Consider the following 23,637-nt stretch of genomic DNA (forward strand, 5'->3'; position numbering starts at 1 on the left):
TTTATTTTTATTTTGCTCATCAATCACAATCATGATGAAAGACATGACGCAAATGTTTTTTTACATGCATTCTAACTCGGAAATAAACGTAAACAAAAGTCCGCTTACAGTCCTCTATTCCGCCTGTAAAATCCAATAAAATACAAACCACATCTCCATATGAGTTGGGAAATTATGTTAGATGTAAATATAAACAGAATACAATGATTTCCAAATCATTTTCAAACTGATAAACATTTTTTTGTTTGCAAATAATCATTAACTCTAGAATTTGATGCCAGCAACATGTGACAAAGAAGTTCAGAAAGGTGGCAATAAATACTGATAAAGTTGAGGAATGCTCATCAAACACTTATTTGCAACATCCCACAGGTGTGCAGGCTAATTGGGAACAGGTGGGTGCCATGATTGGGTATAAAAACAGCTTCCCCAAAAAATGCTCAGTCTTTCACAAGAAAGGATGGGGCGAGGTACACCCCTTTGTCCACAACTGCGTGAGCAAATAGTCAAACAGTTTAAGAACAACATTTCTCAAAGTGCAATTGCAAGAAATTTAGGGATTTCAACATCTACGCTCCATAATATCATCAAAAGGTTCAGAGAATCTGGAGAAATCACTCCACGTAAGCGGCATGGCCGGAAACCAACATTGAATGACAGTGACCTTCGATCCCTCAGACGGCACTGTATCAAAAACCGACATCAATTTCTGAAGGATATCACCACATTGGCTCAGGAACACTTCAGAAAACCACTGTCACTAAATACAGTTGGTCGCTACATCTGTAAGTGCAAGTTAAAGCTCTACTATGCAAAGTGAAAGTCATTTATCAACAACATCCAGAAACGCCGCCAGCTTCTCTGGGCCCGAGATCAAATACAATGGACTGATGCAAAGTGGAAAAATGTTCTGTGGTCTGACGAGTCCACATTTCAAATTGTCAAATATAAAAGATAAGGAAGACTTCTATAAACAAGTTATCGCATACTTGCCAACCCTCCCGGATTTTCCGGGAGACTCTCGAAATCCAGCGCCTCTCCCGAAAACCTTCCGGGACAAATTTTCTCCCGAAATTCAGACGGAGCTGGAGGCCACGCCCACTCCAGCTCCATGAGAACCTGACTCAATGTTGTGACCCTCTTAAACAGGACAATACTGCCATCTACTGTACATAGAATAGAATGTAAATATATTCTACATTTAAGTGCAGTCAAAGAACATGCATTAGGGAGTCTGTTCTGAAGCCCACAGTAAAGAGACGTAACTTCATCACGTCGCCCGGTTATTGACTCCAACCCAATATATTACACCGTCGACGAGCAAAATGAAGAAATACGCTTGCAAGTTCCAGAACGAATGGAAACAAGAATTTCAGTTTATCCAGGAGAGTTCGAAGCGGAAGGGGTATGTTGCCTGTAGATTTTAGAGAACAGACTTCTCCATCGAACACGGTGAACGGATATACTCAGCCATGAACGGTCAGTCAGCGAAGAACATCGTTCACAATCCAGTATTATGGCCCACCTCGCAAAATGGAGACCAGATGGTGTAACTTATGCTGAGACAAAGATGGCTATGCTGATAGCTGGAAGCAACATCCCGTTCTCATTTGCGGATGTCTACAACAAATCCGTGAAGGATGTTCCCGGATTCCGAGATCGCTTGCCAATATGCAAATGGTAGAACAAAGGTTACTCAAATAGTGAAAGGTAAGTGTTGTTGTTGTTTTTTTAGTAACCAGCAAGCACAGTACAGTTAGTAGAACAACTGTGTTTTTATTACTGTGTATTTGATAGGTGCTGTCTGAAATTCAACTATTTATTTTATTTATATATATAATAAAATAAATATATATAGCTAGAATTCATTTAAAGTCAAGTATTTCATACATACATATACATATATATATATATATATATATATATATATGTAGGTGTGGGAGAAATCAAAAGACTACTTCATCTCTACAGAACTGTTTCATGAGGGGTTCCCTCAATCATCGGGAGATGAAAAAAATAAAAAAATAAAGATTTCCTGATGATTGAGGGAACCCCTCATGAAACAGTTCTGTAGAGATGAAGTAGTCTTGTGATTTTTCCCACACCTACATATATATATATATATATATATATATATATATATATATATATATATATATATATATATATATATATATATATATATATATATATGAAATATATATGAAATACTCCAGTTGGTGAATTACACGCCACCCCTCTTAACCATGCCCCCCCTGCCCCAACCACGCCTCTGCGCCCCCCACCCCCCCACCCCGACCACGCCTCCCCCAACCGCCACCCCCCACCTCCCGAAATCGGAGGTCTCAAGTTTGGCAAGTGTGAGTTATCGACGCTTTTGATCAGAAGGAGCTGCGCATGGACGTGGATGTGGGGGCGGTTTAGCTCGGTTGGTAGAGCGGCCGTGCCAGCGACTTGAGGGTTGCAGGTTCGATTCCCACTTCCGCCATCCTTGTCACTGCCGTTGTGTCCTTGGGCAAGACACTTTACCCACCTGCTCCCAGTGCCACCCGCACTGGTTTGAATGTCACTTAGATATTGGGTTTCACTATGTAAAGCGCTTTGAGTCACTAGAGAAAAAGCGCTATATAAATATAATTCACTTCACTTCATTTATAAGTAAAGGTAAGACAATAATAACGTTTTTTTTTATTACGAAATGTGATTTTCATGATGGTATCCTTACATCACACTCAAATTTTGTGAAGTGAATTATATTTTATATAGCGCTTTTCTCTAGTGACTCAAAGCGCTTTACATAGTGACACCCAATATCTAAGTGACATTCAAACCAGTGTGGGTGGCACTGGGAGCAGGTGGGTAAAGTGTCTTGCCCGAGGACAAAACGGCAGTAACTAGGATTGCACAAGCGGGGATCGAACATGCAACCCTCAAGTTGCTGGCACGGCCACTCTACCAACCGAGCTCTACCAACCCCATGATGGTATCCTTACATCACATTCAAATTCATAAGCGCCGGCCTAAATTTTCCGCATGTAAGCGCCGGAGTGAGAAGAGGTTTTAAATCAATTAGCGCAGGCTTGCCTTTACCGCATGCCTTTGGTAAACGTTGTAATGAGAGGAGTTTTTAAAATAATTAGCGCCCAGGTGGCAATTCAAAGAAATACGGTAACAGGGCTGGGTTTTAAAGGACTCCGCCTCCTGTAGCACCGTCCCTGCCTGCACAGCACCATGACAACAATGATGACCCCTGACTACTACTACTTAATACAAACTGTTTGGTTATTAAATACCTCCATCTTCTTCCTTTCCCTGCCTCACTCATCCTCTGCGGTCATCCCTCGCTCCCTCTCTCTCTCTTCTTATCTACGCTTCTCCTTCCATCATCTCCCTCATCCTCAGCTATCATCTGCTGCTGCTGCGTCTGCCTTAGCCTGCGTTGTGGTGATGAGGATGAGGATGATGCTATTTCCTGCTCCTCCTGCTGGATTCTGGGTCATGGATCCCCTAAGGACAAAATGCGGGGAGGAGGGGAATTGTGAGAGCGGAGGAAGAGAAAGCGACAACTAACCGTGTCTCCATCAGGTCTCTGATGGAGGCCACCGTGGGTCCAGATCCCAGGTGGTTGTAGTAAGGCCCTTCATCTTTCTCCAGGATTTGTTCTAAGGGGGGAAAAAACAAATGAATCATATTCCATACTTGAGATAATAGTTCAATTATCAGATATCTGCATTAAGTGAAGTGAAGTGAATGTTATTTATATAGCGCTTTTCTCTAGTGACTCAAAGCGCTTTACATAGTGAAACCCAATATCTAAGTTACATTTAAACCAGTGTGGGTGGCACTGGGAGCAGGTGGGTAAAGTGTCTTGCCCAAGGACACAAAGGCAGTGACTAGGATGGCGGAAGCGGGAATCGAACCTGCAACCCTCAAGTTGCGGGCACGGCCGCTCTACCAACCGAGCTATAGAAATATAGCTTGGTCCAATTTGTTAGATTGGATTTTAACCTATTTAAAACATGTCATCAACATTCTAAAATTAATCTTAATCAGGAAAAATGACTAATGATTTTTCCGTAATTGTTGTTTTTAATTTTTTCCAAAAGATTCGAATTAGCTAGTTTTTCCTCTTCATTTTTTTGGGGTTGAATTTTGAATTTTAAAGAGTCGAAATTGAAGATTAACTATGCTTTAAAATTTACTTTTCATTTTTTTCTGGTCTGCCGGATTATTTGACGTAGTTTGCCACATTTTTTATATAAATGATAAATGGGTTGTACTTGTATAGCGCTTTTCTACCTTCAAGGTACTCAAAGCGCTTTGACACTACTTCCACATTCACCCATTCACACACACACTGATGGAGGGAGCTGCCATGCAAGGCGCCAACCAGCACCCATCAGGAGCAAGGGTGAAGTATCTTGCTCAGGACACAATGGACGTAACGAGGTTGGTTCTAGGTGGGATTTGAACCAGTGACCCTCGGGTTGCGCACGGCCACTCTCCCACTGCGCCACGTCCTTTTGTATGGCCCGCCAAGTTTTTGTATGTGGTTTTTATGATGTTATATTATTAAACATATTTTACTTTGTTGTATTTTATATGGTCCGCCTTGTCATTTAATGTGGTCTGCCGAATTATTTTATGTAGTCTGCCACAATATTTTATACGGCCCGCCAATTTTTTGTATGTGGTTTATTGTATGTTATATTATTGTATATATTTTACTTTGTTGTACAAACCCTGTTTCCATATGAGTTGGGAAATTGTGATGTATTGTAACTATAAACGGAATACAATGATTTACAAATCATTTTCAGTCAATCAATCAATGTTTACTTATATAGCCCTAAATCACTAGTGTCTCAAAGGGCTGCACAAACCACCACGACATCCTCGGTAGGCCCACATAAGGGCAAGGAAAAACTCACACCCAGTGGGACGTCGGTGACAATGATGACCCAGTGGCCTAGTGGTTAGACCAGGGGTCACCAACGCGGTGCCCGTGGGCACCAGGTCGCCCGTAAGGACCAGATGAGTCGCCTGCTGGCCTGTTCAAAAAAATAGCTCAAATAGCAGCACTTACCAGTGAGCTGCCTCTATTTTTTAAATTGTATTTATTTACTAGCAAGCTGGTCTCGCTTTGCTCGACATTTTTAATTCTAACAGAGACAAAACTCAAATAGAATTTGTAAATCCCAAAAAATATTTTAAAGACTGAATGTAGTCTGTCTATCTGTGTTGGCCCTGCGATGAGGTGGCGACTTGTCCAGGGTGTACCCTGCCTTCCGCCCGGTTGTAGCTGAGATAGGCGCCAGCGCCCCCCAAAAGGGAATAAGTGGTAGGAAATGGATGGATGGATGGACTTGGTCTTCACTTTTGGGGCGGCATAGCTCGGTTGGTAGAGCGGCCGTGCCAGAAACTTGAGGGTTGCAGGTTCGATTCCCGCTTCTGCCATCCTAGTCACTGCCGTTGTGTCCTTGGGCAAGACACTTTACCCACCTGCTCCCAGTGCCACCCACACTGGTTTAAATGTAACTTAGATATTGGGTTTCACTATGTAAAGCGCTTTGAGTCACTAGAGAAAAGCGCTATATAAATATAATTCACTTCACAAAAATTCACACTTGTTTAAATAAATTCATTAATTTTTTTTTACTTGCTTCTTATAACTTTCAGAAAGACAATTTTGGAGAAAAAATACAAACGTAAAAATGAATTTTAGGATTTTTACCTTTTAAATTCCTTCCTCTTCTTTCCTGAAGATTTAAATCAATGTTCAAGTAAATTATTTTAAATTTATTGTAAAGAATAATAAATACATTTTAATGTATTTCTTCATTTTAGCTTCTGTTTTTTCGACGAAGAATATTTGTGAAATATTTCTTCAAACTTATGATTAAAATTCAAAAAAAATATTCCGGCAAATCGACAAAAAATTGTAGAATCAAATTTAAATCTTATTTCAAAGACTTTTGAATTTATTTTACAATCTTTGTTCTGGAAAATCTAGAAGAAATAATGATTTGTCTTTGTTAGAAATATAGCTTGGTTCTAACAAAGTGCTGCGATGAGGTGGCGACTTGTCCACGGTGCACCCCACCTTCCGCCCGATTGTAGCTGAGATAGGCGCCAGCGCCCCCCGCAACCCCAAAAGGGAATAAGCGGTAGAAAAATGGATGGATGGATTCTAACAAAGTGCAGATTGGATTTTAACCTATTTAAAACATGTCATCAAAATTCTAAAATTAATCTTAATCAGGAAAAATTACTAATGATGTTCCGTAAATAATTTTTTATTTTTTTTCAAAAAGATTCGAATTAGCTAGTTTTTCCTCTTTTTTTTTCCGGTTGAATTTTGAATTTTAAAGAGTCGAAATTGAAGATAAACTATGTTTCAACATTTAATTTTCATTTTTTTCGTGTTTTCTCTTCTTTTAAACCATTCAATTAAGTGTTTTTTTCATCATTTATTCCATACAAAAAACCTTCCGTAAAAGGAAAAAAAATGTACGACGGAATGACGGACAGAAATACCCATTTTTTTGTCTATATAGATTTATTTATTAAAGGTAAATTGAGCAAATTGGCTATTTCTGGCAATTTATTTAAGTGTGTATCAAACTGGTAGCCCTTGGCATTAATCAGTACCCAAGAAGTAGCTCTTGGTTTCAGAAAGGTTGGTGACCCCTGGGTTAGAGTGTCCGCCCTGAGATGGGTAGGTTGTGAGTTCAAACCCCGGCCGAGTCATACCAAAGACTATAAAAATGGGAGCCGTTAACTCCCTGCTTGACACTCAGCATCAAGGGTTGGAATTAGGGGTTGAATCACCCAAAATTTAGAGATGTCCGCTAATATCGATCTGCCGATATTATCGGCCGATAAATCCTTTAAAGTGATATCGAAAATGATCGGTATCGGTTTCAAAAAGTAAAATTCATGAATATTTAAAACGCCGGAGTGGTACACGGATGTAGGGAGAAGTACAGAGCGCCAATAAACCTTAAAGGGACTGCCAATAACATAATATCTACGGCTTTTCACACACAAAAGTGAATGCAAGGCATACTTGGTCATCAGCCATACAGGTCAACTTTAACACTGTTACAAATAAGCGCCACACTGTGAGCCCACACCAAACAAGAATGACAAACACAGTTCGCACCGTAACACAACATAAACACAACGGAACAAATACCCATAACCCCTTGCAGCACTTACTCTTCCGGGACGCTACAATATACCCCGCCGCTTGATATCGTCGGAATCGGTAATTAACAGTTGGACAATATCGGATATCGGCAAAAAAGCCATTACCGGACATCTTTAGTACTTTTCCTTGATGACTCAAGAAGGTTAGAAACACAAAAACACACACACACACACACATACATACATACATACATACATACATACATACATACATACATACATATATATATATATATATATATATATATATACACACATATATATATATATATATATATATACACATATATATACATATATATACACATACATATATATATATATATATATATATATATATATATATATTTTTTTTTTTTCTACTGTTTGTCACTTTTGGGGTTGTGAGGGGTCCCTGGAGCCTATCTCAGCTGCATTCAGGCAGAAGGCGGTGTACACCCTGAACATTCGCCACCTTATTGCAGTATATATATATACATATATACATATATATATATGTATATATGTATATATGTATATATATATATATGTGTATATATATGTATATATATATATATATATATATATATATATATACATATATATATGTATATATGTATGTATTTATGTATATATATATATATATATATATATATATATATATATATATATATATACATAATTTACGTTTATTTCCGAGTTACTATGCATAAAAAAAAAATGCATTCATCGTCATGTCTTCATAATGATGGTGAACGATAAACAAAATTCCAAAAACGGTGCAGTTCCCCTTTAAAATTTGACTTTTTTATTGGGTTTTATGGGTGAAGTGAAGTATATTTATATAGCGCTTTTTCTCTAATGACTTAAGGCGCTTTTACATAGTGAAACCCAATATCTAAGTTACATTTAAACCAGTGTGGGTGGCACTGGGAGCAGGTGGGTAAAGTGTCTTGCCCAAGGACACGACGGCAGTGACTAGGATGGCGGAAGCGGGAATCGAACCTGCAACCCTCAAGTTGCCGGCACGGCCGCTCTACCAACCGAGCTATACCGCCCCACAGAGGAACCCCCCCCCCATTGGTCCCGCTGTAAGCAGTTTTTTATTTACCTTTATTTACGAGTTAGTATCCATAAAAAAAATTGCATTCATCGTCATGTCTTTCAAAATAATGGTGAACTGTTTTTGGCCTACGGTCCGTGGCCCGTTGGAACGTTTTTACTTTGGTCCTTAGTGGCAAAAAGTATGGCCACCGCTGATTAATGGAAAAGTCGTTGTTCAACAAAATATGCACAAAATTTACACAAATGTGAGGCTGTGGTCAAACTTAGGGGTTTAATAACAGCGCCACCATGTGGTGTATTTGTCCCCTTGCAGTTCTGGAGGAGAAGAGTTACACCATTGGGCGTCCTCAAAAGTACTGAATAGACAGACAACATTTAAACACTAGGGCAAATTTGGTGTTGCCAATCAACCTATCCCCAGGTGCATGTCTTTGGAGGTGGGAGGAAGCCGGAGGGAACCCACTCAGTCGCGGGGAGAACATGCAAACTCCACACAGAAAGAATCCCCAGCCCGGGATTGAACTCAGGTTGTGTGTGGGGGCCCATCACGATATTGGATAAGGAAAAATAGACTACCGTATTTCCTTGAATTGCCGCCGGGGCGCTAATTATTTGAAAACCTCTTCTCACTCCGGCGCTTACCAAAGGCATGCGGTAAATTTAGGCCTGCACTTATAAATTTGAGTGTGATGTAAGGATACCATCATAAAAAGCACATTTAATTAAAAAAACTTTATAATGGTCTTACCTTTACTTATAAATAAAGTCCATGCGCAGCTCCTTCTGATCAAAAGCATCGATAACTTGTTTATAGAAGTCTTCCTTATCTTTCTTCAGTTTTAAAAGTCTCTCTGTCTCGATGGAGATCTTCCTTTATTACCTCCTGCTTCGATTGAAAGTCCAGTTTAGAAAGCTGTTTTATTTTAGATATGTAATCCTCCATGTTGAAAGTGCAAGCGAGAGGAAAAAATAAACGATCGCTGCTTGTTGTCACTTCTTCTGCAGCCGAGTAGTCGCAAGAAGGATCACTAGCGCCCTCTACCACCAGGAGGCGGGAGTCATTTAATGACTCATATTTGACACACGCAGCTACGGTATATAAATAAAACATAGCTGCTTACTGTTCTTTTAAGCTAATTCAATAGCTTGGACCTTAAATCCTACTGAATAGCTCTTAATCTTCTTCCCTTTATGCGATTTCAAATGATTGAAATCAGCCTCCTCCATTTTGAAAATGACGACAGGTGAAGTGTCACTCGTGACGTGACGAGTTTGACCCGGTGGAAATTCTAGGCATATGCTAATTATTTGGCGAAACGAGTTTGACCCGGCGGAAATTCTAGACGTGCGTTAATAAAAATAATATTTTGCGAAACCAGTTTGACCCGGCGTTAATCCTGAGGTAATGCTGAGTTTGCACTAATTATATTGCAAAATGAGTTTGACCCGGCAGTAATTCTACGGTTAGCTCCTTTTAGTTACCGGTGGAGCTAGCACTGAGTTCAACAAATATGTTTAGGTGTAAAACAAATACTGTAGTATTTTTCTATGGAAGCCCAGACTTCCCTCTCCCCAGCTACTTCGTCCAGCTCTTCCCGGGGGATCCTGAGGCATACCCAGGCCAGCCGGGAGACATAGTCTTCCCAACGTGTCCTGGGTCTTCCCCGTGGCCTCCTACCGGTCGGACGTGCCCGAAACACCTCCCTAGGGAGGCGTTCGAATGGCATCCCGACCAGGTGCCCGAACCACCTCATCTGGCTCTTCTCCATGTGGAGGAGCAGCGGCTTTACTTTGAGTTCCTCCCGGATGACAGAGCTTCTCACCCTATCTCTAGGAGAGAGTCCTGCCACCCGGTCGCTGTAAAGAAGAGGTGTCTTTTTAGAGATAGATTCTTACTTGTTTCAAGTATCCAGTGATTAATTAAGTAGGAGACCGAGTATAAATTGATTGAAGCCGACTGTCCGAGGAAATGCAGTACCATTGTGTCACAGAGATGACAAGTAGTGCCTCCTATTGATTGCATGTTCCCTACTACCTAATTTGTTTATAGGAACATTTTATTCATGGACGCACAGCTGTAATATTGACCCAACCTGACTTACCCACACAGGTGCAAGTGGGGAACTCCGCCTGTAAGTCTTTTGAAGGAGTATCCAGCAAGTTCTTGGTGGGGGTGTCGAGATAGTGCAGAGGAGACTCCAAGAACCCTTTCAAAGATGGAGAACAAGGCAGGCCGTTCTTCGTGGGTGTGTCATCCTCAGAGTAGCAAGTGGTGGAAAGTACAGAGACATCGCCCGTGGTTTCGATTTTCATCCGTTTAGGCTTGGGCGAACATGGTATGCTGAACGTATCTTCTATCTGACTGTGTTGCTGCTGCTGTTGGATGATGTCCCTCTGGCCCCACATCCGGCTCTCTATGGATGCTTGGCTTGAGGTTACTTCCCTTTGGGCTTCAGGGTTATCTTTGTTAACAGCCATATCCTTACTGTTCATATGAGGCGTGGAGCTGGACTCTGGGGTGTGGACGAATGGAGTAATCTGGGTGATGGAAGATGCTGTGAGATTGGACTGGGATTTGTTTCTTATCTGAGAAGCCGTATCAGTCGCAGACATGGCTTGGCTAGAAGGTGTGTCTGCAGCAGCTGAGTCCCCAAATTCTGCTTCAAACTGACGGATCAGTTCTTCATACTTGGGGTCTATGTTAATGAGACCCGGTAACCGTGAGGTGTTGGGTGGGGATGTGGCGGTCATATGTGAGGCAGGACTGGCAGTGTTAGGGGCTGAACTACCCACTTCCTCTGGTTTAGCATTGGTTGCATGGGCCATCGCTGGGGGAAGAGAGCCTACGGGAGCCGGCGTGTTTGCTGACGAAGCAGAACTCGTTAAAGAGGGAGGCAATGAGAGGTTGGAAATGGATACCTGAGTTTGGGCTTGGGCAGGGAGGCCTGCAGCAGCCACCTGAGAGGAGTTACTGTGGAAGGACAAAGGGGGCAGTGAACCCGCAGGTTGCAGACTGGTCAGGATGTTGGCTCGGCCGGTGGTGATTTGAGACTTAGGCAGGAAAGTTGGCACAGAGGCTTTTTGCTTAGTCTTCTTGATTATAATTTGTTTGGGTTTAGGAAGAGGAGGGCCTGGGAGCATCCCACTCATAGCTTTTAAGACAGGAGATCCATTTTTCTTCTTTTTGGGTTCCTTGGGCTCCTGCTTTATGTTTAGATGAGTCAAACCATTGGCTTCCATCTGTGGCCACCATTTTTTTAAGTTTTGACAAGCCACAGGGGCACCAAAGCCAGAAGGATGATTAGAGAAGAGGTTTCTCTTGTAGTGAAGGTGCTGTTGCAGAGCTGCCTGAGTTGAGTGTCTGATGGCTGCTTGCCCAGGAGACAAAGGAGAGCCAGGGTAATGGTGAGACAGAAACTGCCCATTTGCCACATTGCCATGTCCCATGGAGGCAGAGTGATGGTAGAGCTCACCAGAGTCTGGCTCTTGCTTTATTCTGGGCAAAGCTGGCTGGTCCTGTGCCTGCAAACCCCCATTCTGGCTTAACTGCTGTGTGACTGGAAGTTTGAAAGATGCATTGCCAGACTTGTCACCCAGCAGCTGTTTGAGCTCTGTCATGGGGTCTGATCTTGCGTGAGGTGCACCAGCATAATGGGACAAGGACTCGGATTTCATACGCATAAATACTTTCTGTTCTTCAGAGCCTCTGTTTGGGTCATGCAGCCACTGTTGGGGATTCTGGCCAAAGCCTTGAGGATTTCCTTGACCTGGAAAGGGAGAGGTAGAAGCATGGGGGGGCTGGCCCTGTGACTGGGGTCTATGGTGCTCACAGGACACTGCTGTTTGCTGGTCAGTGTTTAATCCTGGAGGGACGGACTGAGAGCGTGAGGATGGTATTAAGTTAGTGCCATTTGGTGACGGAGATAAAAGGTTTTGGCTATGTTGATGATGGAGGAGGTTATTATTAAAGAGAATGTGACCTGGAAGACCAACACCTTGAGTTCCAGTACCAGATAACTGTGTGAGGGCTTCTATGGCAATGGCTGTCTGTAGACTGACATTCCTTTCCTTGGCTATCGACAGCACCTGGGGAGAACAGGGAATCGGAGGAAGTTTGGAGTAGGACACTTGGCCAGAGTGTGGGCCTTTTGTTCGCTGTTGCTGTTGGGGGTATGAAGAAGACAAGTGGCCGCCATTGGTCTGGAGATAGGACTGGTTCTTCAGATGGGGCTGCTGAATGGTGGACTGCAAATGTGATGAATCATTCGTCTTGCTGGTGCTTTGAGCCTGACTAGTTGCCAACTTAATCTTCTTCTCCAGCCACTCCAGGTAGTCTGGACAGTCCGGCCCTTCACAGTTACAGTTTGGCGGCTTGTGACCATGTTTCGCATGGTTCAGTGCTGTCTGTAGCGTGTTCATGTTTTCTGGAGATTGGTGGCTTGAGTCAGGAGCCGATGAGTGTTTGATCCTAGCCCCATCAGCTCCCATCTCCTGGGTAAACTTCTCATACAGCTGTTTTGTCAAAGGCTGCACTTGGAGGCAAGAAGTAGAGGAAGAAGGCGGTAAGGTGCCGGCAACGGCAGAAAAATTAACCAGATTTTGAGCATCCTCCATATCCACGTGGTGGACATGTTCTCGTCGGTTTCCATGACTGCTGCTGTTCAGAGATGGCTGCCGTTGGTCATTGCCATGTTCTGCCACCCAGCACTGCCTTGGGGGTACACTTCCTGACCTCTTCTGCTCTGTTTCCATTGATGAATCATTATCATCTGAGTAGCAATTCACACCATTGGATAGTTCCAGGCTCAGCACGCCTTCCTGGAGGCGGTCTGGTGACCCACTTTCCATCTGCTCTCCACCTCTGGGGCCATCCAATGAAGTGACTTTGTGAATACTCTGAAAGACAGAAAGAGGGGAGTTATTTTTTTTAAATAAATAAAGTTATGCATCGCTACTTTAAAAATATTTTATATCGTGTTTAAACTTTTTCCAGATGAGTCCCTATGAGTTGTAGTCAAAATGCCTCTAAAATCATTAGACGAATGGTCAATGACTTATGGAAAACTGGTTGCTGTGTGCCTTTGCAAAGATTTGCAGCCAGGCTTTTCAACAAACCTTTCTTAAACTTTACAGAATTGTCGGTCCCATAAAATGTGAGAACCAAATGCTGTGATTCTTAAAGTCTGTCCGACTATTCCGGTCAAATGTTGGGGTTTAATAACAGCACCACCATGAGGTTCCATCCTTATTCCCTTTTGGGTCGCGGGGGGCGCTGGTGCCTATCTCAGCTACACTCAGGCGGAAGGCGGGGTACACCCTGGACAAGTCGCCAACTCATCGCAGGGCCAACACAGATAGACAGACAACATTCACACTCACTTTCACGCACTAGGGACCGTTTTTTAGTGTTGCCAATCAACCTATCCTCAGGTGCATGTCTTGGGAGGTGGGAGGAGCCTATCCCCAGGTGCATGTCTTTGGAGGTGGGAGGGGCCTATCCCCAGGTGCATGTCTTTGGAGGTGGGAGGGGCCTATCCCCAGGTGCATGTCTTTGGAGGTGGGAGGAGCCTATCCACAGGTGCATGTCTTTGGAGGTGGGAGGAAGCCCGAGTACCCGGAGGGAACCCACGCAGTCACGGGGAGGACATGCAAACTCCACACAGAAAGATCTCGAGACTGGGATTGAACCTTGACTACTCAGGACCTTCGTATTGTGAGGCAGACGCACTAACCCCTCTTCCACCGTGCTGACCATGAGGTTGTATTTGTAAAAGAAAAAATACAGTAGCAGAGGTAAAACTGTGAAACAGTTCGGAAGTGAAAGAGTTACACCACGTGTTTTTTTTAAACACAAAAGTTTATACCACAGCCCAGAAACCCGTGAATTGTTCCCTTCGTCTGAGATTTTTTTTTTAAATTAGAGTCAAGAAAATTGGCATCTTTATAAAGAGAGTCCCCCAAAAATTAGTCAAATCAGCATGGACAAACTCATTTGCCTGTAAAGTCAAGAAAATGTACAACTTTTGAAAGTTTACAAGCTGCTCCAGACTATTTTTACAAACTCCGTTTCCATATCAGTTGGGAAATTGTGTTAGATGTAAATATAAACGGAATACAATGATTTGCAAATCCTTTTCAACCCATATTCAGTTGAATGCACTACAAAGACAAGATATTTAATGTTCAAACTCATACACTTTATTTTTTTTTTGCAAATAATAATTAACTTAGAATTTCATGGCTACAACACGTGTCAAAGTAGTTGGGAAAGGGCATGTTCACCACTGTGTTACATCACCTTCTCTTTTAACAACACTCAATAAACGTTTGGGAACTGAGGAAACTAATTGTTGAAGCTTTGAAAGAGGAATCTTTCCCATTCTTGTTTTATGTAGAGCTTCAGTCCTTCAACAGTCCGGGGTCTCCGCTGTCGTATTTTATGCTTCACAATGCGCCACACATTTTCGATGGGGGACATGTCTGGACTGCAGGCGGGCCAGGAAAGTACCCGCACTCTTTTACTACGAAACCACGCTGTTGTAACACGTGGCTTGGCATTGTCTTGCTGAAATAAGCAGGGGCGTCCATGATAACGTTGCTTGGATGACAACATATGTTGCACCAAAACCTGTATGGACCATTCAGCATTAATGGTGCCTTCACAGATGTGTAAGTTACCCATGCCTTGGGCACTAATGCACCCCCATACCATCACAGATGCTGGCTTTCGAACTTTGCGCCGATAACAATCCGGATGGTTATCTTCATCTTTGTTACGGAGGACACCACGTCCACAGTTTCCAAATATAATTTGAAATGTGGACTCGTCAGACCAAAGAACACTTTTCCACTTTGCATCAGTCCATCGTATATGAGCTCGGGCCCAGCGAAGCCAGCGGCGTTCCTGGGTGTTGTTGATAAATGGGTTTTGCTTTGCATAGCAGAGTTTTAACTTGCACACAGATGTAGCAACCAACTATAGTTACTGACAGTGGTTTTATGAAGTGTTCCTGAGCCCATGTGGTGATATCCTTTACACACTGATGTCGATTTTTGATGCAGTACCGCCTGAGGGATCAAAGGTCCGTAATATCATCGCTTACGTGCAGTGATTTCTCCAGATTCTCTGAACCTTTTGATCATTTTACGGACTGTAGATGGTAAAATCCCTAAATTCCTTGCAATAGCTCGTTGAGAAATGTTGTTCTAAAACTGTTGGACAATTTGCTTACAAATTGGTGACCCTCGCCCCATCCTTGTTTGTGAATTACTTAGCATTGCATGGAAGCTGCTTTTATACCCAATCATGGCACCCACCTGTTCCCAATTAGCCTGCACACCTGTGGGATGTTCCACATAAGTGTTTGATGAGCATTTCTCAACTTTATCAGTATCTATTGCCACCTTTCTTAACTTCTTTGTCATGTGTTGCCGGCATCAAATTTTAAAGTTAATGATTATTTGCAACAATAAAAAAAAGGTTTATCAGTTTGAACATCAAATATGTTGTCTTTGTAGCATATTCAACTGAATATTGGTTGAAAATTATTTGCAAGTCATTGTATTCCGTTTATATTCACATCTAACACAATTTCCCAACTCATATGGAAACAGGGTTTGTATATTGTGGGAAAGGTCGTAAGATATCCACACGACTCTATAGGCTTGGTCTCAAAATATCCACACACCATAACTCCCAGCTCTAAGCTTATCCGCACACCCAAACTGACAAAACAGAAACAACATTATTCCAGCCTCATCTTCCCTTATCCATGTTTTCCTTCCAACATCTCAAAGGTACACTGGAGCACACCCAGAGCTGCAAGGTCAGGTCAAACAGGTTATTAGTAAGTAAGGCAATAACTGTTTCTTCCGAGGAGAGTTTTTACAACATGTGATATACTGACCACCTACACCCGAAATGTTAAGACCTTGCCTCACAGTCTGGTATTCAATAAAACACCGTATGTCTGTACCGTTATACTTGGGTAAACACATAATAGAGCAACTGATATCCTTGAACTATAAGCTAAGAATTACTTGTCATTGGTCATAATAAAGGAATGTTACTGTTGAGGTTGCTTTTTGTCAATGATGTTCTTTTATAGTCAAAACAGTAAACTAAAGATTAGAGTCAAAAGTTATAGAAAATGTGTCATTGTAAGGAACTTTTCAAGCATTTAAAGGGGAATATTATCACCAGACCTATGTAAGAGTCAATATATACCTTGATGGTGCAGAAAAAAGACCATCTATTTTTAGGACCAATTTCCAAACTCTAAATAGGTGAATTTTGGCGAATTAAACGCTTTTCTGTTTATCGCTCTGGAGGGGATGACGTCATTTTCAACCCATTGTAAACATTGGGTCTCAGCTCTGTTACTTTCCGTTTTTTCGACTATTTTTCGGAACCTTGGAGACCTCATGCCTCGTCGGTGTGTTGTCGGAGGGTGTAACAACACTAACAGGGAGGGATTCAAGTTGCACCACCGGCCCAAAGATGCCAAAGTGTCTGCCGCCAGACCCCCATTGAATGTGCCAGAGTGTCTCCACATTTTACCGGCGATGACAGACATGGCACAGAGATGTATGGATAACCTGCAGATGCATTTGCAATGATAAAGTCAACGAAATCACAAAGGTGAGTTTTGTTGATGTTGACATATTTATTCGCGGAGTGACTGCAAGTTAATCGATGCTAACATGCTACGCTAATCGACACTAACATGCTATTTACCGCCGGTCCTAAAGCAGACATGGCACAGAGATGTATGGATAACCTGCAGATGCATTTGTAACGATAAAGTCACAGAAATCACAAAGGTGAGTTTTGTTGATGTTGAAATATTTGGTCGCGGAGTGACTGCCAGTTAATCGATGCTAACATGCTACGCTAATCGACACTAACATGCTATTTACCGGCGATGCTAAAGCAGACATGGCACAGAGATGTATGGATAACCTGCAGATGCATTTGCAACGATAGTCAACGAAATCACAAAGGTGAGTTTTGTTGATGTTGACTGCCAGCTAATCGATGCTAACATGCTATTTACCGGCGGTGCTAAAGCAGACATGGCACAGAGATGTATGGATAACCTGCAGATGCATTTGCAATAATAAATTCAACGAAATCACAAAGGTGAGTTTTGTTGATGTTGACTTATTTGCTAATCAGACATATTTGGTCGCGGAGTGACTGCCAGTTAATCGATGCTAACATGCTACGCTAATCGACACTAACATGCTATTTACCGGCGGTGGTAAAGCAGACATGGCACAGAGATGTATGGATAACCTGCAGATGCATTTGTAACGATAAAGTCACAGAAATCACAAAGGTGAGTTTTGTTGATGTTGACTGCCAGCTAATCGATGCTAACATGCTACGCTAATCGATGCTAACATGCTATTTACCGGCGGTGCTAAAGCAGACATGGAACAGAGATGTATGGATAACCTGCAGATGCATTTGCAACTATATGACGTTTCCTTCCACCCACATTTAATGCGAAACAAACACTTACCAATCGACGGATTTAAGTTGCTCCAGTGTCACAACATGCGAAAGTCCTGATCGTTTGGTCCGCACATTTTACCGGCGATGCTAACGCAGCTATTCGGCCATGCTATGGCTATGAATAGCGTCAATAGGTTCAGTTTCTTCTTCAATATTTTCATACTCCAACCATCTGTTTCAATACATGCGTAATCTGTTGAATCGCTTAAGCCGCTGAAATCCGAGTCTGAATCCGAGCTAATGTCGCTATATCTTGCTGTGCTATTCGCCATTGTTTGTTTACATTGGCAGCACTGTGTGACGTCACAGGGAAATGGATAGTGGCATCGCAAATAGCGAAAATCAAGCACTTTAAAGGTTTTTTTAGGGATATTCGGTGACCGGTAAAATTTTGAAAAAAACTTCAAAAAATACAACAAGCCACTGGGAACTGATTTTTATGGTTTTTAACCCTTTTGAAATTGTGATAATGTTCCCCTTTAATTACCAAAATATTCTATGGTCTTTTGAATGCACCTTCTGTGTGGTGTGTCTAGTAAGGGTCCCGGGGGTGTTGATGGCCGCGCTTAGAGGTGGTTTGGGGTTAGAATGTGTGGGGGGGGGTTGGTTGGAAAGTGGTAGCAGCCAACAGCCGGCAGGCAATACGTGAGAGGCCTCATGTCCGCACTATCAGCGGCATCACACGGGAAAGAGGAAGGGGGTGGGGGCTGTGCACGGCTGTTATGAGAACTGCAGTGTGTTGAAACACAGAATATCTGCACACACACACACACACACACACACTACACACTGACAGTTTATCATGCACACGCAATGTCACTGGCTCAACACCACAAACGCGGCGTGTTTTGTGCAAAACGAAGTGACAGCTGATCAGCGACGATGAAACGTCCAGACCGTAACGCAGGACCTCCCCCGCGGCACCTAGCGTAATATTTCCGTATTTTTCTACACGCCAAGCGTTCCTTTGTCACAAAGACACACACTTCTTGGCCCGCATCCAAAAAGGGGGGAAAAAAACCAAAACCTTCACCTCAGTAGCCCTTTAAATCGGACGCATCGCCTCAGCTGACGGAATAAAAATGAAAAGAGGGAGGAGACAAAGCACGCGACGCGCCGTGTTGCTAGGGGGAGCTTTGGTCAAACCCCGATCCCAGGATCCCTGGATCCCAGGATCCCAGGATCCCAGGTTCCCGGTTCTCCTCCCCCCGGACATCATGACAACATCAAGTTCAACTTACGTGGCCCGAGACTTCCATAGGCGCCGGTCGGAGAGCAGAAAGCCGCGAGGAGGCCGGCAGAGAGGAGCATGAGCGTGGCTTGAGGTGTCAGGACGGCGTGCGAGTAACTGGACCGTCTCGGCTTGCCTTCTTGACTTCTTTCATCCGGCCAGAAGGAGCGAGCGGCAAAATCCCCCAGCGCGTTCCGGCCACACATAAACAACAAACCTCCCCGCCGTCCTCATTCTCTTAGCCTCTCCTTATGGCCGCCACCTTCCCTCTGCTCCCTTCTTTCTCATTATCTGTCTGCTCCTCCCTTCCCTTTCTCAATATCCTCTTTCTCTCCTTCTTTCTTCCCGTCTCTCGGCTACACATGCAGTCGGTTTCTCTTCAATCGACACCCTCCCCCCCCCTTTTCGCCTCTCTCTCCGTCTATCTCTCTCTATTCCCCTCCCTCTCACACCGCCTTTACCTCCATCTCCCCTGCTCTCTCTCTCTTCAGTGTGTGCAGAGCGAGAGGCCATTATCTGAGCCGCGGCGGGCACGTACGTCGGAATGGAGGAGTGTGCAGTGAACAGAAAGAGAAAGAGAAAGAGCCGTGGGCTCCAGTCCCTAGGAAACCGCATTCCGACTGCCTCCAGCTCCACCTCCTCTTCCCTCATATCCCACAGTTCAGATCAGCTGTTCGGTTCGTCCCTTTAAATCCAACGTCCGTGGCGACTTGTTCGGCGATGTTACAACCGCCGCCTCGTCCTTTCCTGAGCCTGGTTCTTCCATCGCCGCTGGGTCCTTGGCATTGGTATTAACGCTGGCTGTCGTTGGGAGTGAGCCTTTTCTCCGAGATGGGAAAGGGAATTTTCCGCGATATCCCTCTTTTCATTCTAGTACGAGGGGAAGGACGTGGAGGGTACGCCGGATTACACTTTGCCGTCAGGCGAGCAGGACAACGGACTGAGGAAAGCGACGTAACAAAGTGGGGAGTCAATGGAATAAGTCATAGCAGCCTGATGGACGGAGGCTCCGAACGGGAAGAACCCTGCCGTTCGAAGAACCCCTAACCAGAACACATTAGCTTTCTCCTGTCCTTGTCCGTTGAATCTCCGTCGTTGCCTCGCTCAACCCTCGCCAACCCCAGTCCTGTCGCCTAATCGCTGGCTGATCGGCCTCGCGGAGTCTGTCCTCTTTGTTAACGGTCGCCGGATTTTCCCATTCGCAGCCAGGTGAATCATGAGAACATGGCCGCCCTCTCATTCTTTGACGTTACCCAACTTCCCCAGGACTGACTTCCTCTCTGTGCTACGGGGCTTTTCCTCTAAGCCTCCCTCGCTCTCTCTGTTTCTAGTCTGTCTTCCTCTCAGCCCCCGTCCCCTCAGAGCTTACGAAACAACTCTCCGGTCCCGGCGACTGTACCTTTATCTGCTCCTCACATATTTTTCTTTTTTTTTTGGAACACACGCGCACACTCGTACACAACAGACGAGCGTCAATCCCGAAATGAAACCGCGCAGCCTGAGCAGTCCAAAGGCAAGGAAGAGAAGTGGAGCACAGGTCACGTGGCAGCAAGAGGGACCAATGAGCGCCAGGGAAGGCGGTGAGCGGGTGAAGCAGGAAAAAAACGCGTTGATGACACGACCGTATCGTCGCCGCCGTGGTGTCGTCATTACCAGGAGCAGAACCTCGTAGGAGTCATGTGACACATCACTGGAAAACTTTGTGCACCGGCAGCAGTGACACAGCAGCTGGGGGCACAACACTCTCAGATCACGGGCTCACCAGTCGTCATTTTAGTACCTTTTGTCCCCTCTGGTCATTAGACTTGGTGTTGGCACAACTAGATTTAGGAGTAAACTGGTATAGAACGATACTAGACATGTCAAAGATGCTTATTTTGAATAATAATCAAGGCGGAAGCTCAGAAGGGACAGAGTCTTGTCTGTTGCGGGTCCCAAAATATGGACCGATCTCCCTCTCCATGTGAGACAGACCCCTCATTTGGCTATTTTTAAGACCCTTCTTAAAACCCATTTTTATTCACTGGCTTTTAACCCAGCATGAGACTTTAAATCGTTTTTAACTGTTTTTTATCTGACAAATTGTTCTTAGGTTAATTTGCATTTGCTTTTTCAATCTGTATTTTACTTCTGTTTTAAATGTTTTGTTTTTTTTCTGTCCTATGCCCCAATTTTTTTTGTGGTGTTCAGCCCTTTATTCATCAACTGTGGTTGTTTTTAAAGGGCTTTATAAATAAAGTTAGTATGGTATGGTATGATAATAAGCACGTATTTGTCATCATATCCTAAATCTGGGGTTCTTACTATTTTTCAGGCCAAGGACCCCCAATGTGATGGAGAGATGGAGCAGGGACCCCCTAAATATAAATACGCTATTCAAAAAAATATGCGGGTTTATTTATCTATGTTTTTATTTTAAACAATTTAGTAGTGTTGTCCCAATACCAATATTTTGGTACTTTTCGCTACTTTTCTAAATAAAGTGGACCCCCGATATGATGCCTATATATATATATATATACATATATATATATATATATATAGATATATATACATACATATAATATATATATATATATATATATATATATATACATATATATATATATATATATATATATATATATATACATATATATATATATATATATATATATATATGTATATCCATCCATCCATCCATCCATTTCCTACCGCTTATTCCCTTTTGGGGTCGCGGGGGGCGCTGGCGTCTATCTCAGCTACAATCGGGCGGAAGGCGGGGTACACCCTGGACAAGTCGCCACCTCATCGCAGGGCCAACACAGATATATATATATATATATATATATATATATATATATATACTATTCAAATAATACACGGGTTTATTTATCTATGTTTTTATTTTAAACAATTTAGTAGTGTTGTCCAATACCAATATTTTGGTACCGGTACCAAAATGTATTTTGGTAATTTTCGGTAATAAATAAAGTGGACCCCCAATATGATGCCTAAATATATATATATATATTTATATATATATATATATATACTATTGAATATATATATATATATATATATATATATATATATATATATATATATATATGTATATATATATATATATATATATATATATATATATATATATATATATATATACATATATATATATATATACTATTCAAATAATACACGGGTTTATTTATCTATGTTTTTATTTTAAACAATTTAGTAGTGTTGTCCCAATACCAATATTTTGGTACCGGTACCAAAATGTATTTTGGTACTTTTCGGTACTTTTCTAAATAAAGTGGACCCCCAATATGATGCCTATATATATATGTGTATATATATATATATATATATATATATATATATATATATATATATATATATATATATATATATATATATATATATATATATATATATATATATATATATATATATATATATAGTGTTTTCCAATACCAATATTTTGGTACCGGTGCCAAAATGTATTTCAATACTATTCGGTACTTTCCGATAGTTTTCTAAATAAAGGGGAACCACAAAAAAAAATGGCATTATTGGCTTTATTGTAACACAAAATCTTAGGGTACATTAAACATCTTTATTATTGCAATTTTGTCCTTAAATAAAATAGTGAACATACAAGACAAATTGTATTTTAGTAGTAAGTCAACTTTTAAGTACGCAGTAACATATTGTGTCATTTATTATTCTATTTTGTGAAAATTATTAAGGACAAGTGGTAGAAAATGTATTATTAATCTACTTGTTCATTTACTGTTAATACCTGCTTACTTTATCTTTTAACAAGTTCTATCTACACTTCTATTAAAATGTAATAACCACTTATTCTTCTGTTGTTTGAATGCTTTACATTAGTTTTGGATGATACCACAAATTTGGGTATCGATCCGATACCAAGTCGTAACAGGATCATATTTAAGTCCTCATGTGTCCAGGCACGTATTTCTTGAGTTTATAAACATAATATAATTCTTTTTTTTTTTTTTTTTAAAGATTTAGTGATGCGAAAAAATATAGATGTAATCATAGTAGTCTGCACACTGTGTCTGCTTGAAAGTACTCTGTGTGTGTGCGCTGCCGAACATGCTCTTCTGCTCGTAAAACCAACAATGCCATGACAACAAAACGACGCGCCGTCATGCCCGTTAAAGAAAGTGAGGGGAGGGGGGGGGGGGGGGGGGGGGGTGGGGGGGAGAAGGACCGGTACTTTTTAGAAGCAGTATAGTACCGAATATGATTCATTAGTACCGTGGTACTATACTAGTCCCGGTATACGGTACAACCTTACAATTTACAGGTACAGTGAGTAGTGTGGTCATGTCACTGCCATTCATAAACTACATTACGGTGTATTGGAACAATGTTAAAGACATTTATATTTTGGCAAGAAAATAAATGTTTAAAAACTAATCAACCAAAATTGGATGATCACCCTCTCCAGTACCGCCATGAATAAATATATATTATGTTAAAGTTCAAACAATGATCTGAAAGGATTCATACGGCCCCATTCCTGAGAGAAAGGTGGAGAATTTATTGTTTTGCAATGCAGTCTGCTGAAAATGACGAAAAGCGGCACTCTAAATCGCAACTGACGCCGTGGTCAAAG

The 23,637-nt window shown here is 42.1% G+C and overlaps 1 protein-coding gene across 1 annotated transcript in view; it reads right to left on the bottom strand.

Moving 5' to 3' along the window:
- tet3 (tet methylcytosine dioxygenase 3) overlaps nucleotides 1-20,571 on the bottom strand; it is a 42,077-nt gene extending 21,506 nt beyond the window's left edge. The window contains exons 1-3 of the mRNA XM_061907074.1: nucleotides 19,018-20,571; nucleotides 10,359-13,152; nucleotides 3,572-3,662 (exon numbers count right to left, since the gene is read on the bottom strand). Coding sequence (XP_061763058.1) covers nucleotides 3,572-3,662; nucleotides 10,359-13,152; nucleotides 19,018-19,035 — 2,903 coding nt within the window. The 5' untranslated portion in view covers nucleotides 19,036-20,571. The remainder of the gene's footprint in view (nucleotides 1-3,571; nucleotides 3,663-10,358; nucleotides 13,153-19,017) is intronic.
- Between the last annotated feature and the right edge of the window lie 3,066 nt (nucleotides 20,572-23,637).

The sequence above is a fragment of the Nerophis ophidion genome, linkage group LG07, assembly GCF_033978795.1.
Source record: "Nerophis ophidion isolate RoL-2023_Sa linkage group LG07, RoL_Noph_v1.0, whole genome shotgun sequence".
Taxonomy (NCBI): domain Eukaryota; kingdom Metazoa; phylum Chordata; class Actinopteri; order Syngnathiformes; family Syngnathidae; genus Nerophis; species Nerophis ophidion.